This window comes from Pipra filicauda, unplaced genomic scaffold (genome assembly GCF_003945595.2).
Source record: "Pipra filicauda isolate LSUMZ 115617 unplaced genomic scaffold, ASM394559v2 scaffold532_size348037_pilon, whole genome shotgun sequence".
Classification (NCBI taxonomy): Eukaryota; Metazoa; Chordata; class Aves; order Passeriformes; family Pipridae; genus Pipra; species Pipra filicauda.
In genome coordinates, this window is record NW_024104679.1 from 49,932 (window position 1) to 65,748 (window position 15,817).

General features: G+C 64.0%; 1 protein-coding gene across 2 annotated transcripts; it reads right to left on the minus strand.

Annotated features, from left to right (window-relative positions):
• Nucleotides 1–5,450: 5,450 nt before the first annotated feature.
• KLF8 (Kruppel like factor 8) lies at nucleotides 5,451–12,573 on the minus strand. Of its 2 annotated transcripts, none has more exons than XM_027715893.2 (5): nucleotides 12,532–12,573; nucleotides 8,039–8,582; nucleotides 7,347–7,473; nucleotides 7,106–7,239; nucleotides 5,451–6,412 (listed from the first exon to the last, which is right to left on the minus strand). In XM_027715893.2, the coding sequence occupies exons 1-5, from the start codon at nucleotides 12,556–12,558 to the stop codon at nucleotides 6,231–6,233; spliced, it is 1,014 nt and encodes a 337-aa protein (XP_027571694.2). In that variant the 5' UTR covers nucleotides 12,559–12,573; the 3' UTR covers nucleotides 5,451–6,230. The 2 variants fall into 2 exon arrangements, with proteins under 2 accessions (XP_027571694.2, XP_039243080.1); XM_039387146.1 differs by having other exon boundaries at nucleotides 7,106–7,257.
• Between the last annotated feature and the right edge of the window lie 3,244 nt (nucleotides 12,574–15,817).

Consider the following 15,817-nt stretch of genomic DNA (forward strand, 5'->3'; position numbering starts at 1 on the left):
GGCACTTGCAGGGCTTCTCACCCGTGTGGGGGGAACAGAGAGGGGTCAGCGCTGCCACAACGACCCCCACGCGCCTCCCGGCAACTTCCAGGGAAGCGCAATCCCTCGGTAATCCCAGAGCAGGGCAATCCCTCGGCACCTCCTCCCAGCCCTCGTCCAGCGCGGGCCGCGGGCGCCACCGGGTGCCCGAGCGCTGCCGTCGGGTGCCAACAGCAGCACAGCCCGGCCCGGATTTTGGGGGCACTGCCCTGCCCCAGCAGCCCCCACGGCACAGCCGGGGGTCCCAGCCCCGCACCCGGCGCAGAGAGACCCCCCGGGCGCTGGGGCTGGTGAGGAGGGGGGAGCCCCAGCTGGGCACTTTGGGGGCTTGGGGAGGCCTTTTGGGGGTGCATGCGCTCTCTGAAAAAAACCAGAAAGGGGTCCTTTATGGGGTTAGGGGTGTCTTTGGGGGCGCTGGCACCCTCTGCCAGAGACTGGGGAGTCCCTTTGGGGGCTCAGAGGGCTGACACCCTGTGCCAGGGCTGGGGAGTCCCTTTGGGGGCTCAGAGGGCTGACACCCTGTGCCAGGGCTGGGGAGTTTCCTCTGGGGACATGGGGGGCTCTTGGGAGGTGGCCTTTGGGCGCACGGGGAGCCCTTTGGAGGTGCTGCCATCCTCCGTCAGGGTTCAGGGCGGCCCCTTTAGGTACCTCTGGGGCACTTCTTGGGCTCTGTGCTGGCCTTTTTGGGGGTGCTGGTACACAAAGCCATGTCCCGGGGACCCTCCCGCCCCCTCTCCCCCCAGGCTGGTTATGGGGGCTCCCGGTGCCCCCGTGTGCGGGGCTGGGACCCCCGGCTGTGCCGTGGGGGCTGCTGGGGCAGGGCAGTGCCCCCAAAATCCGGGCCGGGCTGTGCTGCTGTTGGCACCCGACGGCAGCGCTCGGGCACCCGGTGGCGCCCGCGGCCCGCGCTGGACGAGGGCTGGGAGGAGGTGCCGAGGGATTGCCCTGCTCTGGGATTACCGAGGGATCGCCCTTCCCTGGGAATTGCCAGGAGGCACGTGGGGGTCGTTGTGGCAGCGCTGACCCCTCTCTGCTCCCCCCACACGGGTGAGAAGCCCTACAAGTGCCCCCGGGGAGGCTGCACCTGGGAGTTGGCCCGTTCCGAGGAGCTCACTTGGCACCTCCACGAGCAGCCAGTGCCAGGCACTGTGCCCATGGAACACCATCCTGGGCATGGACATCAAGTCCTGCGGTGACATGGCCCCCAAAGAGAACTGAGTGGGACAATGGGAGTCCTTTCAAAACCAGCCTCGTGGAGCCCTGGGCCAGAGAGCTCGGGATGGAGCAGGGGGATCATATTCCCTGTCAGGCAGCAGCCTCTGGGAAAGGTGAATGGAATAATGGACTGTTAAAGACCACACTGAGAGCAATGGGCGTGGGACCTTCAAACATCGGGATCTACATTTAGGAAAGGCCCATGCTGGAACAGTTCCTGAAGATCTGTAGCCTGTGGGAAGGACTCACACTGGAGAAGTTCCTGGAGAACTGTTTCCCGTGGGAGGGACCCCACTCTGGAGCTGGGGAAGGACCCCTCTCCCTGAGCAGCATCAGGAATGTGGGATGACCTGACCGTGCCTCCCATTCCCATCCCCCTGCATCACTGGAGGGAGGAGGCAGAGCCTGGGAAGGAGGGAGGGGTGGGGGGAAGGGGTTTTTAAGCTTTATTTTACTTCTCATTCTCCTCCTCTAATTTTGTTAGTAATAAATTCAGTTAATATCCCCAGTTTGGGTCTGTTTTGGCCATGGCAGTGATCAGTGAGTGGCCTCTCCCTGTCCTTACCTCAGCTCCTGAACTTTAGGCTGTATTTTCTTTCCCTGCCCAGCTGTGGAGGGCAGTGATGGGCAGCTTTGGTGGGCACGGGGCATCCAGGAGGGTCCAGCCCACCACAGGGGTGGGCAATATGCTGGTTCTGGCCAGGACAGGGTTAACTCGTGCAGCTCCAGGAGGAGCAGGATTCTGGGTTATTGATCCCACCTCAGCCACGTGCAGGGGGATGGAGTCTGGAGGGTTCTCCCCAGCTTTCCAAGTGTGGGGTCAGGTGGTTCCACGTGGTGAGGGATCACCTGGGAATCATTCCCTGCTTTATACACTCTGTTGTTGGTGTTGGTACTGTCTGTTTCCTTATTTCACTGCTGTTTCTGGTTAATTGTTCTTATCTCAACCCCTGATCTTTACTTTCTTATGCCTCCACTTCTCCTCCCCATCCCCCCCGAGTGCTCTGGGGTGTTTCAGTGGGAACACTAAATGGGGGGATACCATTCCCAAACCACCACAGGTGTACTGGACATCCCTCCAGGGGAAGGCAAACGGTGGCCTGCACTCTGCTGCCAGAGGAAGGACCTGACCACTCCCTGGCTCTCCAGTTCCCAAATCATCTCATGGATGGGGATCACAGAGTCTCAATTCCATCCTCGTGCCGAACCTGGCCCCTTCTCCTGGTACGGAGGGGGCAGGGGAGCTCCCACTGCTGCCAGCCCCCCTCCCTGCCCCACAGCACGGCACACACAGGGCAAACCCGACTCCTTCCTGTGTCGAAAAGAACGGGTTTGTATAAATCTCACAGCTCTGGAGGCTCAAAGTGCCCGTCGGGTCGAACAACAAAAGAGCAAACAGACCCGCCCCCGCCCCAGGGCTCGCAGCAGAGCAGGGGGGGCGATGGAGTCCCCGCCTGGGGGGCTCGGGGCTGGTCCCAAAGCCCCCGGGAACGGAGCAGCCCCAGCCCCCGAGGGGCTCAGAGACCCCCCCGGGTTCTCCCTTCTCTGGGGGAAGGCAGGACACGGGAGCAGCCCCGGGAGGAGCCGCTTCAGTTGGAGAGCTCGGCTTTGGGGAGGGAACAGCAGAGGGGTGGGGACACACAGACTGAGACCTCGCAGGAGTCACAGAATCCTTTGGGTTGGAAAAGCCCTCTGAGACCATCGAGTCCAACCATCCCCCAGCACTGCCAAGGCCACCACTAGCCCATGTCCCCGAGTGCCACATCCACAGGGCTGTTAAATCCTTCCCAGGAGAGGGGACTCCACCCCTGCCCTGGGCAGCTGTGCCAGGGCTGCACAGCCCTTTCCATGAAGAATTTTTCCTTAATATCCAACCTGACCCTCCCCCGGCACAGCTGGAGGCCGTTCCCTCTCCTCCTGTCCCTTGTTCCCTGGCAGCAGAGCCTGACTTCCCCCCGGCTCCCCCCTCCTGTCAGGGAGTTGCAGAGCCAGAAGGTCCCCCCTGAGCCTCCTTTTCTCCAGGCCGAGCCCCCCCAGCTCCCTCAGCTGCTCCTGCTGCTCCAGCCCCTTCCCAGCTCCGTTCCCTTCCCTGCACACGCTCCAGCCCCTCAGTGTCTCTCTTGTCTGAGGGGCCCAGAGCTGCCCCCAGGGCTGGAGGTGCCTCAGCAGTGCCAGCACCGGGACGGGCACTGCCCTGGGCCTGCTGCCACACCAGGGCTGGCACAGCCCAGGTGCCCTTGGCTCCTTGGCCACCTGGGCACACACTGGCTCTTCCAGGTCCTTTCACAGAATCATGGAGTATCCTGAGTCGGAAAGGACCCACCAGGATCACCCAGTCCAACCCCTGGCCCTGCACAGACACCTCAACAATCCCCCCTGTCCCTCAGAGTGTTGTCCAAACCCTCCTGGAGCTCTGGCAGCCTTGGGGCTGTGCCCACTGCCCTGGGGAGCCTGGTCAGTGCCCAACCACCCTCTGGGGGAAGAACCTTTCCCTGAGATCCAACCTGACCCTGCCCTGGCACAGCTCCAGCCAATCCTCAGGTCTTGTCACTGGTCACAGAGCAGAGGCTGGAGCTGCCCCTTTGCTGCCCCTCATAAGGATGTTGAAGATCCCAGTGAGGTCTTCCTTGTTTCCTCCAGGCTGAACAAACATTCCCCAGACTGTCCATATATCTGGGGTTGCCCCATCCCAGGGGCAGAATCTGGCCCTTGCCCTTGGCAAACTCCACATGGCTGGTGGTTGCTCATGTCTGATCTGTCCAGGTCTCCCTGCAGGGCCTCCCTCCCTTCCAGGGACTCAACAGCTCCTCCCTGTTTGGTGGTGTTGGCAAAGTTACTGAGCATCCCTTTGAGTTCTGTGGTGAGGTCAGGTCAGGTTAATGACGATGTTGAAGAGCACAGGGCCAAGGAGGGAACCCTGTGGAACCCCACTGGTGACCAGTGTCACCCGCTGTCACCCCAGTCACTGTCACCCTTTGTGCTCAGCTGCTCACCCATCCTGTAACACAGTTATCCAGCTGTGGGCTGAGTTTGTCCAGCAGGATCCTGGGAGACACTATGGAAAGCTTTGCTGAAGTCCCAAAAGATTCCATCTCCTGGCTTTCCTAGATCAGCCACGTTACCCTGTCCCAGAAGGAAATCAGGTGGGATAAGCAGGTCTTTCCCCTGGCTGCAACCAGTTGTCCTCCAGGTGTTTTTCAGTACTTCCCAGAAAAATCTTTTCCATGATTATCCCGGGCACTGAATGAGACTGACAGGCCTGGAGTTTCCAGGATCCTCCTTCTTGCCCTTATTGAAAATGGGGACAACATTCTCCAGATTCCAGTCAGCTGAGAATGCCCTGGATTCCCAAGACCACTCAAAAATCATGGAGAGAAGTTTTGTGATGACATCAGCAGCTCCTGAAGGATTCTGGGATGAATCCCATCAGGCTCCATAGATTTGTAGGGATCCAGCTGGAGCACCAGATCCCACATGATTTCAGGCTCCACTTGGAGTTGGTCATTTTGCAGTCACAGTCCTGCAGCTCAGGGCACTGAGGCCCCCCTTGGTCCATCATCCATGTTGAAGATGGAGACAAAGAAAGGGTTAAACCCCTCTGCTTGTCCCTGTCCCTGCTGGTGAGGTGACCACCCTCATCCTGGAACAGGATGATGTCATTTCTACACTGCCATTAATATATCTGAAACATTCTTCCCCATCTGGCAGCTTGCCAGCCCCTCTGCCCCAGGCCTGCGGCTTGTGGGGGGCTGTCGTGCCCAAGTGCAGGACCTGGCACTTCACCTGAATCACCTGTGCCCACCCTCTAGCTGTGCCCAGCCTCAGGGGGGTCAGGAACCACAAAGCTCTGCCCATGAACACCCTGAAGTGGAGAGGAAAAGCAGTATCCCAAGCTGCCATCAGTTGTTTTTAGGGGCCACAGGTCTCTGAACTGTCCCCCCAGACCCTCCCCACACCAGCTGCTCCCTCCCCAAGCAGCCAAGGCAAAGGCATCAGCTCCAAGAGACGTTTTGGGAAGCTCATCCCTCAAACTAGCCCCTGCAGGGACAGCCTGAGGATTAGGGTGTCATGGCCCCCCCATCCATCACCCCTCCCACCACTCAACAGCTTCAACCCCAAATCCTGCCACCCTCCCAGAAACCAGGGGGAGGTTGGCTGAGGGGGAAGGAGGAAGAAGAAACACTCCACGAAAACAATTATTAAAAAGCAAAGTGTGTGGCCACAGCCGCTGGTTTAACTTAGAAATGCTTCACGTGGCCCAGAGGCTTCCAAAAAACCCGAGAGCTGGTGGCTCTCATTCCCCCCACCCTGTCCCACCCCCTCTTAAAATTCCATAAAGTCAAAGTTTCATGTTCCACAGAGTTTCCCTTTTTGTGGTGGTGGTGGTGGCCTTGTTTGTGGGTCACTGTGGGGTTGTGTTTCCCCCTGTTCTTGCTTCCTCTTTTCCTCTTGGCCCTCGACGTGACCCCGGCACTTCCCACAAAGCCCAGCACGCACTGAGGGACACACAGAGGTGACACTCCAGAGTCCCTTCTCCCACTGGGACAGTGTCTGGGAGGGAGAGGGAAAAGGCCAACAGCTCCTGCACAAGGGCCTCGTTGCCTCCCTGACCTTGCCATGGCTCCCAGATTTGCCCACAGGCACTGGGAGGGGGCAGGGGACAGTGAGCACACCGGGTGGAACAGGCTGAAGAGACGCGGGTCAGGAGGCAGCTGCTGGATGAATCCCGGGTGAGGAGTCAAGGAGGAGCCTCCAGCCATGCCGAGTGGGGAGGAGAATCCCAGGAAACAGAAGAGTTGGGGACAAGAGAGAAGGAGGAGCAGTCCAGAATCCAGTTTCCCACGCTGCGCCAGCGGGGCTCCCGCAGCACACTGCTCCCGCAGCTAACTGCTCACAGTTAGCTCGGCCTCTCCACTCCCACAGTCCCTGCACACGGAGGGGCACGGGGGCCCCCTGGCACCCCTGGCACCCCGAGCTCACATCATGACGTGCCGCCGGCGGTGCAGGGCCAGGTGGTCGGAGCGGGAGAAGCTGCGGTCGCAGTCCGAGCAGCGGAAGGGTTTGATGCCCGTGTGCTTGCGGAAGTGCCGCGTCAGTTCGTCCGAGCGGGCGAACTTCCAGGTGCAGCCTTCCCACGTGCACTTGTAGGGCTTCTCACCTGTGGGGGGGAGGCACAGAAGGGTCAGCGCTGCCACAGCGACCCCCAGGTGCCCCCCGGCTATTCCCAGGGAAGGGCAGTTCCTTGGTGCCTCGGAAGAGTCGCCGCTGAGCCCAGGGACGGACCACGCGTGGCCCAGGGTACCGGCACCACGAGAGGGCCAGCACAGAGCACAAGAAATCCAAAGGTACCCTGACACAGGGTACCAGCACCCTGAGCCCCCAAAAGGACTCCCCAGTCTTTGGCAGAGGGTGCCAGAACCCCTAAGGGGCCACCCCTGAGCCCAGGGATGGACCACGCATGGCCTTGGGCACCAACACAGGGCTCAAATGCCCCAAAGGTACCTAAGGGGGCCACCCTGAACCCTGACAGAGGGTAACAGCACCCCCACAGAGCACCCTGTGCCTACAGAGAGCACCTCCCAAGAGCCCCCTATGACCCCAGAGGAAAGCCTCCAGCCCTGACACAGGGTGCCAGCACCCTGAGCCCCCAAAGGGCCTCTCCAAGGGCCCCTCTCTGTTTTTTTCAAAGGGCCCTGCACCCCCTAAAAGGCCTCCCCAAGCCCCCATAGTGTCCCCTAGCTCTGGCATAGAGTCACCCCAGAGCCCAGGGATGACCCACTATCACCCTCCCAGCCCATCCCTGGGTGCTCCCAGCCGATGGGGGTCCTGGGGACACTGCTCCTGCTCCCACCTGTGTGTATCCTCCGGTGGGCTTTGAGGTGGGAGCTCTTGGTGTAGACCTTGTTGCAGCCCTCAAAGTCGCACTGGTGGATGCGCCGCTTCTTCAGGTCGGGGGAGTCAGCCCTGGGCCCCCTCACTGCCGGCCTGCGGGAGGAGGGAGGGCTGGAGGCACAACCCTGGCACCCCTGGGCTCTGTGGGGCACCCAGGGGGCACAAACCCGGAGGGGAGGCACAGACAGGGTGAGACTCACTCTCTTTGGAGGTCCTGGAACGGGGCTGGGCCGCTCTCCGAGGCGCTGTCCTCGCTGTCGCTGTTCATGTCCATGGGGAACACGGAGCCCGGGTCCATTTTCACAGGTGGGGTCCGGGATAGGAAAGCTGTTGGCACAGAAAGAGGGAAGGGGTGAGGCAGGTGAGCACAGAAAAGGGACACTCCCAAAATCACCCACCCCTACAGCATCAAAACCATCATCCTCCTGCTCCCGCAGGGCATCGAACACTCTCCATCCCCCCCCGGAATCAAATCCAATTGGGCAGATGGAGAAACTCCCGAGGCGGGGAACAACTTGGGGGGCACCCTTTTGGCTGCCTGCTCCTGCCCAGAGGAGGGCACATCCAGGGAATGTCCTGGGAAAGGGGATTGCAGGGGGCACAGGAAGCAGGCAAACTGAAACCAGAGCTGCTGGCAGCGGGCAGCCAGTGGGAAGGGCAGGCAGACTGCCAGCAGCAGCATGGGTGGAGGACAGGCAGTGCCATGCCCCGCGTGTCCCCGCCCTGCCGTGTCCCCTGAGGGGCACAGGCTGGGGGCTGAGGGCGAAGGTGGCACACGGCGCGTGGGGGGGGGAACACCCCACAGTGGAAAAACCTGATCCCCTTAAAGAGTGAGGCGGGACAGCTGCCCCCCCCCCCTCCCACCCCCCCCAAACTTCAGGGCTGCCCTTACCGGACCCCGCGTTCTTGCCGTCGCCCCCGATGAGGGGCACGGTGATGGCGGTGACGCCGTCGGTGGGCACGGTGGTGTAGACCACGGGCAGCGACTGCACCACCACGGGGATGGTCTGCAGGTTGCCCATCTTGCTGGGCAGGTTGACGGAGGGGATGGTGTGAATGACGTGCAGGATCTGCTGCCCGCCGCTGCCCTGCGTGGACGCCAGGATGGAGCCGGGCGACAGCACGGCCGGGATGGCCGAGGTGGAGCTGAGGCCCGAGGGCGGGATGGACACGGTGGCGGGCGCGGGCAGCGGCGGGGCCACCAACATGGGCGAGGACTGCACCGAGGAGGGGGGAGGCGGCGGTGGCGGCGCCGAGGCGGGAGCCACCTTAGACTTGTTGAGCGAGAGATCCACGGGCTCAGCCTGGGGCTGGCTGCAGTCGCTGGCCAGCAGCTCCTCGGGGGGCTCCGTCTTGATGTCCGCCAGCAGCACCGGCGGGTCGAGGGGGCCCTCGGCCAGCAGCGCCGACGAGCTCATGGCGGGCGTGGCCTTCCCCTGCGAGAGAGAGAGAGAGAGAGAGAAGGAGAGAGACCCGTGAGCGCTGAGGGGAAACTGAGGCACCAATCAACAGAGCGAGAGAGAGGGGGAAGGACTCGGCGCCTCAGGCGGCGCCGGGGCCGGGCGGGGCCGTGAGGGGCGGGCGGGACCCGCCGGGAGGGGCCGTCACGGCCCCTCCCGGCGGGTCCCGGCGGGTCCCGCCCGCCCCTCACGGCCCCGCCCGGCCCCTCACGGCGGGTCATGGCGGGTCCCGCCCGGCCCCTCACGGCCCCGCCCCGCCCGCGCGCGCCTTTGTGCCGGCCCAGACCCCGCCCCGCGCGCGCCTTAAAGGGGCCGCGCCCTCCCCCGCACCCCACCCATGGGGTCACTCACTCGCTGACCCGCCCCCCCCCCTCCATCCACCCTCCTACCCCCCCCTTCCTCACGCGTGGCCGCGGAGCTCAGCGACCCACCCGCAGCCTCCCCGCAACGCCGGCAGCGCCATCTCACCTCCAACCCCCCCCCCCCGCCACCACCACCACCTTCCCTCCCCCGCCGTGAGGGGCGAGGTGCGAAGGGCCCCGCGGCTCCACCCGGGCTCGGCCGCGCGGGTGGAGCTTTCTTAAAGGGGCCAGCGAGGCAGCGGGGACCACCTCCCCCCCCCCACACACCCTCCGCCGCCACCTCAGGGCTGCCGCTCCGCGACACAACACCGTGGAGCAACAGGGACCCCCAAACACCCCCGCGCCCCCCCCCCCTCAAGACACGCGTGGGGGTGCCCGGCACGCGGCGGCCACGGGGGACCCCCCCCTCCGCAAAGCTGCGCCTCGTCACCCCCCCCTACAGTGACCCTCCAGACCCTCCGCACCGACCCCGGGACCCCCCTACACTGACCCGGGACCCCCTCCCCCGGCACGTACCTGCCCCCGCAGGGCCCGTCCCCGCCCGCGGAGCCCCCACGCACCGGCCCCGCGCGGCCCCGCCCCGCCACACCCAGCGCCGCGCCCCGCGCACTCGGCCCGGCCCCGCACGGGGCGGGGGGGGGATAGAACACACCCCCCCGAACCGGTACACACCCCCCCGAACCGGTACACACCCCCCAACACCGGTACACACCCCCCAACACCGGTACACCCCCCAAACACCGGTACACCCCCCAACAACACCCCGGTACACCCCCCGAACACCCCCCCCAAAAACCGGACACTCCCCCAACACCGGTACCACCCCAACACCGTTACACACCCCCCGAAACACCCCCACACCGGTACACACCCCCCAACACCGGTACACACCCCCCCGAACCGGTACACCCCCCCCAACACCGGTACACACCCCCGATCAGACACCGACCCCCGAAACGCGCACACCCACGGTCACGCCTCAGAGGGACACCCCCCCCCCTCAAAGCACCTCCACACACACAGCCAGGGAACCCCACCAAGCAGAGCCACGTATTCACCTGGGGACCCCCAAACCACCAGGAACCTCCCCCCAAACAAAGCCAGGGACACCCCCACCCTCCCAAGGACCCACATATTCAGCTGGGGACCACCAAACCAAGAAGGACCTCCCCAAACAAAGCCAGAGACCCCCTCTTGTACCCATATGTTCACCTGGGGACCCCCAAACCACCAGGACCCTGCCCCAGACAGAGCCAGGGACCCCCCTGAACACACTCAGGGACCCACCCCCAGTACCCACATATTCACCTGAGGACCCCCAAACCATGAGGGTCCCCACCCCCAGACACACAACACTCAGCCAGGGACACCCCAAGCAGAGCCAGAGACCCCCACATATTCACCTGGGGACCCCCAAACCACCAAGAATCCCCCCCCAGACAAAGCCAGAGACGCCTCCTCATACCCACACGTTCACCTGGGGACCCCCAAACCACCAGGACCACCCCCCAGACACAGTCAGGGACCCCCTCCCAGTACCCACATATTCACCTAGGGAACCCCAAACCACCAGGGACCCCCTCCTCCCCCAGACACAGCCAGGGACCCCCCTGGACACAGCCAGGGACCCATCCCCAGTACCCACATATTCACCTGGGGACCCCCAAACCACGAGGGACCTCCTCCTCCCACAGACACAGTCAGGGACCCCCCAGATAAAGCCAAGGACCCCCCTGGACAGAGTCAGGGACTGACCCCCAGTACCCACATATTCACCTGAGGACCCCCCCAAACCACCACATACCCCTGAAAGAAAGCCAGAGACCCCCACATATTGACCTGGGGACCCTCAAACCACGAGGGACCCCCCCAGACACAGCCACACACAGCCAGGGACCCCCTCAAATAAAGCCAGAGACCCCTCCCCAGTACCCACCTATTCACCAGGGGACCCCCAAACCACGAGGGATCCCCCCAAAACAGCCACAGACACACAGGGATCCCCCTAAGCAGAGCCAGAGGAGAGCTCTCCAAGGAGAGCCACAGACACCCCCCTCAGTACCCATGTATTCATCTGGGGACCTCCAAACCACCAGGAACCCCCCCCCCAGCAAAGCCAGGGAACCCCCCAGTACCCCCATATTCACCTCGGGACCCCCCAACACACACACTCAGCCAAGGACCCCCCCAGACACCCCCAGACAGAGCTATGGAGCCCCAAAACACCCCCTCCCCCCAAAAACACTTCCTCTCTCAGCCAGGGGCCCCCAAGACGCCCCCACAGAGCAAAGGACCCCCAAAACACCCACCTGAAGAATCACAGATCACCAGGACCCCCAAAACACCCCCCCACAAGCAGATATCGCCCCCAAACACCTCGACTCACAGCCACTACCCCCCAAGACCCCCACGCTTGGCCAGTGCCCCCCAAGACCCCCAAAACACCCCCCCAGTCAGACACCTCCCCCCCAAAAAAACACACCGGAGGACGCCCCCAGACAGACACACAACTGTCCCCCCGCATCTGGGTACCCGCAACGCACTCCCGGAGCCCCCCCGGGGCCCCCAAACCAACCCCTCACGCGCGAGGAGTCCCCACAAACAGATTCATTTGGGGGGGGAGCACAAAGGGGAGCCCCTTCCTCCCCGGGGAGACCCTCCCCAACCGCATTTTGGGGGGTCTCTTGCACCCCAAAGCCCCGCGGGGTTGGGGGGGGGTGAGATGGGGCTCGTGCCCCCCCAAATTCCAGCCTTGCTGCCCTCCCCCCTTCATCAGTGAACTGAATTCCTCCGTCCTCAGCCTGGGCACACCCCAGACCCAGCCAAGCGCGGCGAGGGGGAACTGTGGGACCCCTCCCTCGGCCCCACACATCGGGGGGTGCTGTTCTCCCCCCTCCGCAAGAATTAGTCCCTCCCCCCCTTTCGCCCTAAACAGCTTAAAGAAGGATTTGGGGTGACCTTGGCGGGACGGGGGGGGTAAACGGCTTCCACCCCTCTCCCCCGCTTTGTCCCCTGCGTGTCCCCACCCCCGGGGTCCCCCACCCGTGGGCGTGGGGGGGTCACGCCCCGCCGCCGCCACCGCCACACCCCCCCGTGGAATTTCCTCCGCGCTCCACCCTCCGCTCGGGACACGGCGCGGGGGGAGAGGAGGGAATACAAAGAGGGGGAATACAGGGAGGGGGGATACGGGGGACGGGGGAGGGGAGAGGGTCAAGGCGAAAAAAGGGGGGTGTCCCTTTAAGAGCAAAGGGCGTGGGAGGGGGAGGGCCGGGCGGGGCCGCCCGCGGGGACCTCCCGGCCGCGGGGGGGCGCCCTCCGCGGAAGCGCGCGCGGCGCGTGGGGGGGGGGGGACACCCCACGCGCGACCTCCGCGGGGGGGGGGGGGCGGGGGGGGGAGGGGGAGAGACGGGGGGGAGCCGGACCCTCCCCCACCCACCACCGCCCCCTCCCCGCCATCCCCGCGTTCACACCCCACACGCCCCCCCCCGCCCCCCAAAACCCACCCCAAAAGACCCCACGCGCGACCCCCCCGGAGCCCGCCCCCCCCCCCGGTGCCCCCTCACCGTCCCCGCCGCCTCCTCCGAGCGCATCCCCGGCCGGCGCCGCCGCCGCTGCCCCCGGGGCGGTGCCGGGTGGGGCGGGGTGGGGCCCCCACGGGCGGGGAGGGGCCGCGTGGGGCGGAGCTCCCCTCCCCCACCCTCTCCGGTTTTTTTGGGGTGGGGGGTGCCCCGCCCTGGAGGTGACATCATCGGCAGCCAATGGGCGGCTCCCCTCGCATCCGGCGTTGCCATGGGAACGGACGGGGGTTTTGGGGATGGGGGGGTGAACCCCAACTTGCTCCCCCCCCCCCACGAAGGGCACACCCACCCCCCAAGGAGGGCGCCCCCAAAATCGGGGAGGGGGGGGGGGGGGGGTTTTGCTGAGACCTGGTGAACTCGTGTCAGCGATGGGGGGGAGCAGAGACCCACCCTTTTGGGGGTCGTGTCCCCCCCCCCCTGACTGAGAGGCAGGAGCATCCCACTGCACCCCCACCCCAGAGGGGCTCGGGACACCCCCAAATCCTTGGGCTGAGCACCCCTGGGGGCCCGGGGTGGGGACAGGGCATGATGTGGCCCCCTGGGGGGGTGGTGTCATTCCTAAAGTGGGGGGGGGGGGCACTGCCCGCACCCCTCCCTGCCCAATCTCTGCCTCACCCTACAGGTAACCCCCCACCCCCAAATATTTGGGAACCCCCTTGGCACCCTAGCTGGGGGGCACCCGTGTGGCTCTGGGGACAGTGGGGGTCCCCCGGGTTTGTCGGGGCTGTGGCAGAGCTGGGGGAGCCTCCCCGAGGGGCTGCAGCCACAGGAGGGGCTGGGGGTCCCCCGGCCCCTTCCTAGGGTTCCTGGGGAGCCCCAGGGCACAGCTGCCACCTGGGAATCCACCCCCCACCCACCCCACGCTCCCTGGGCCCCCACGATTTTCCAGCCCCTTGTTCCATGGGGACCTGGCAGCTCCCAGTGCAGTGTCCCCAACCTCGGGGTGACCCCACTCTCGGGGTGTCCCCAGTCTCTGGGTGACCCCAATCTCAAGGGGTCCCCAGTCGCAGGGTGACCCCAGTCCCACAGTGACCCCACTCTCAGGGTGCCCCCATTCTCGGGGTGACCCTACTGTCCTCCCCCTGCACTGAGTTTGCCAGGGCTCAGCTGCTGGCTGGGGCATCCCCGGGCAGGTTAATCACCCCCTGACCCCAAAAAATGTATCTCCTGCCCCAACCCAGGTCATCCCCAGGGCTGTTTCTCACATGGCCAGGTGCCCTCCACCCACGATGTCCCCCCCCAGGGGTGACTCAAGGCCAGCACGAGTGACCTTGGCCGAGAAGCTGCAGCTCCTCCGACCACCACAGAGCTCAACTGGGGGGGAGGAGGGACCCCCGTGACCAAAATGACCCTGTTTGGGAAAAAAAATGTAATCTCACCCCCTAGAAATGTGAGGGAAGGGGTCACCTCCACGAGGAGGGGTCACCCTTGACCAGCCTCCCCCGGGAAGCTTTTGGGGCCAGAAAAGTTTTTTTGGGACCACAAAAGCTTTGTGGGGAGGGAGTTGTATGGTGGGAGTGGGCCCTGGAGGGACCTCCACCCTTGGGACCCCCACCCCGATGGCACTGAGCTGAAGGAGCAGCTGCAGGCCCTGCAGTGCCAGGTGAGCTCCCAAAAAACACAGGAGAAAGGGGGGAATGGGTCATGGGGTTCCCCCGAGGTCCCTGTGGCAGCTGGGGGACCCAGGGCACATCCCCCCCTCCTGCTCTCCCTGGAAGGGCATCCCTGAGGATGAATTTGGACAGGAGGGGGCACACCCCGGGTTGTGCTGGTGCTGGGGGGGCCCTGCAGCTCCAGGGGGCCCCATGCCCATGGCACTGGTGCCTCCTCCAGCAGCTCTGCCCCAGCAGGAACAGGGCAGGAAGGGCTTAGGGAGACCCCACATCTGGGGGGACACAGAGGAGGCAGAGGCAGAGGAGGGAAGGACAGGGACAGCCCCCCCAGGAAGGGGCTCTGGGGGGTCCCCTGGGCTTTGTCACTTCCCAAGCGGAAGGTCCATCACCTCCAGCCTGTTGGATCCAAGCAGCAGCAGCTGATCCCAGGTCCAGGGGATGGACAACACCACTGGGGCCGGGCAGAAGGTGAGGGACAGGGAAGGGCCATGGAAGGAGAGGGGGGTCACAAAGAAGGACAAGCAAAAGAGCGAGAAGGTCACAGCCCCAGCAGCCCTCCAGCCCTCCGGGCAGCAGCAGCACGTGCTGGGCTCCAGCAGAGGTGGGGGTTGTTCCTGCCCACCCTGGGAGCAGCCAAACAACAAAAGCACCCCAGAAATGGGTGTTTTGCTGTTCTCCCGCCACCTCAGGTGAGGAGCCGGATGTGGAATATCCCAGATCCCTCCTCCATGCAGCCATGGAAGCCAGGGCAGTGGTCTCCAGGTTAACCACAGGTGTGATCCTTGACTCCACAAAACCCACAGGACCTTGGCCATGCACCATCCTGCCTCTCCCCTCCCCGCTGAGCCTGATCCGCCACATCTCCAGGTCCAACTGCACCAAGATGTTTCCTTCCACAAACCACTTCAGCTCCAATAGGAGATGGTCCCTTCTCACTGCTCTGCTGAGGGAGCAGGTCCCTCCATCCCAGCACTGGCCTCCTGGAGCTCTGGTTTGACCAAACACTTCAGGTGGGCTCAGCTCATCCCTCCAAGGGCAGGTCCCAACCCCTTCCAGCCCAGCTAAACACACCTCACCTTGTTCTTGACCCGCGGAACTCCGGAGCAACCCCAACACCCACAGCTTCCAGAAAAATGGGCGGAAAACTAAAGGAACTCTTGCGGCTCAAAGGGTTGGGATGAACATTAGGAATCCCCATGACCACTGGTGAGGGAAGATGAGACTGTTCCACTCCTTACAGCACTTCGAGACCAGCCTTTGCCCAGCACATCAAAAGCAGGGATGGAGGCACTGGAGCACACCCAGGAGGTGCTGGGGCACCTTGGGAAAGAGCCAGGTGGCTCTCCTCGTGGAGATGGTGGTGGCAGGACAAGAGGCACCATGGGAAGCTCCAATATGTGGATTTCTATTCTTAATTTTAAAATGCTGAGGGTGATGACACAACAGAAAGATGCTCATCTCAGCAAGGCCAGGCCCTCAGCTCCCACCTGGACCTGCCTAGAGCAGGACAATGGCCATGGAGATGGGGCCAGGCTGCAGCTGGGTGAGATCCAGCACCATATAATCATAACCACCCAAAATCATCCCCAGCTCACACGTGGGAAAGACCCTCATCTGACAGAAGGTCCCACAAGAGCTCAGACTTGGAGATCTTGGAT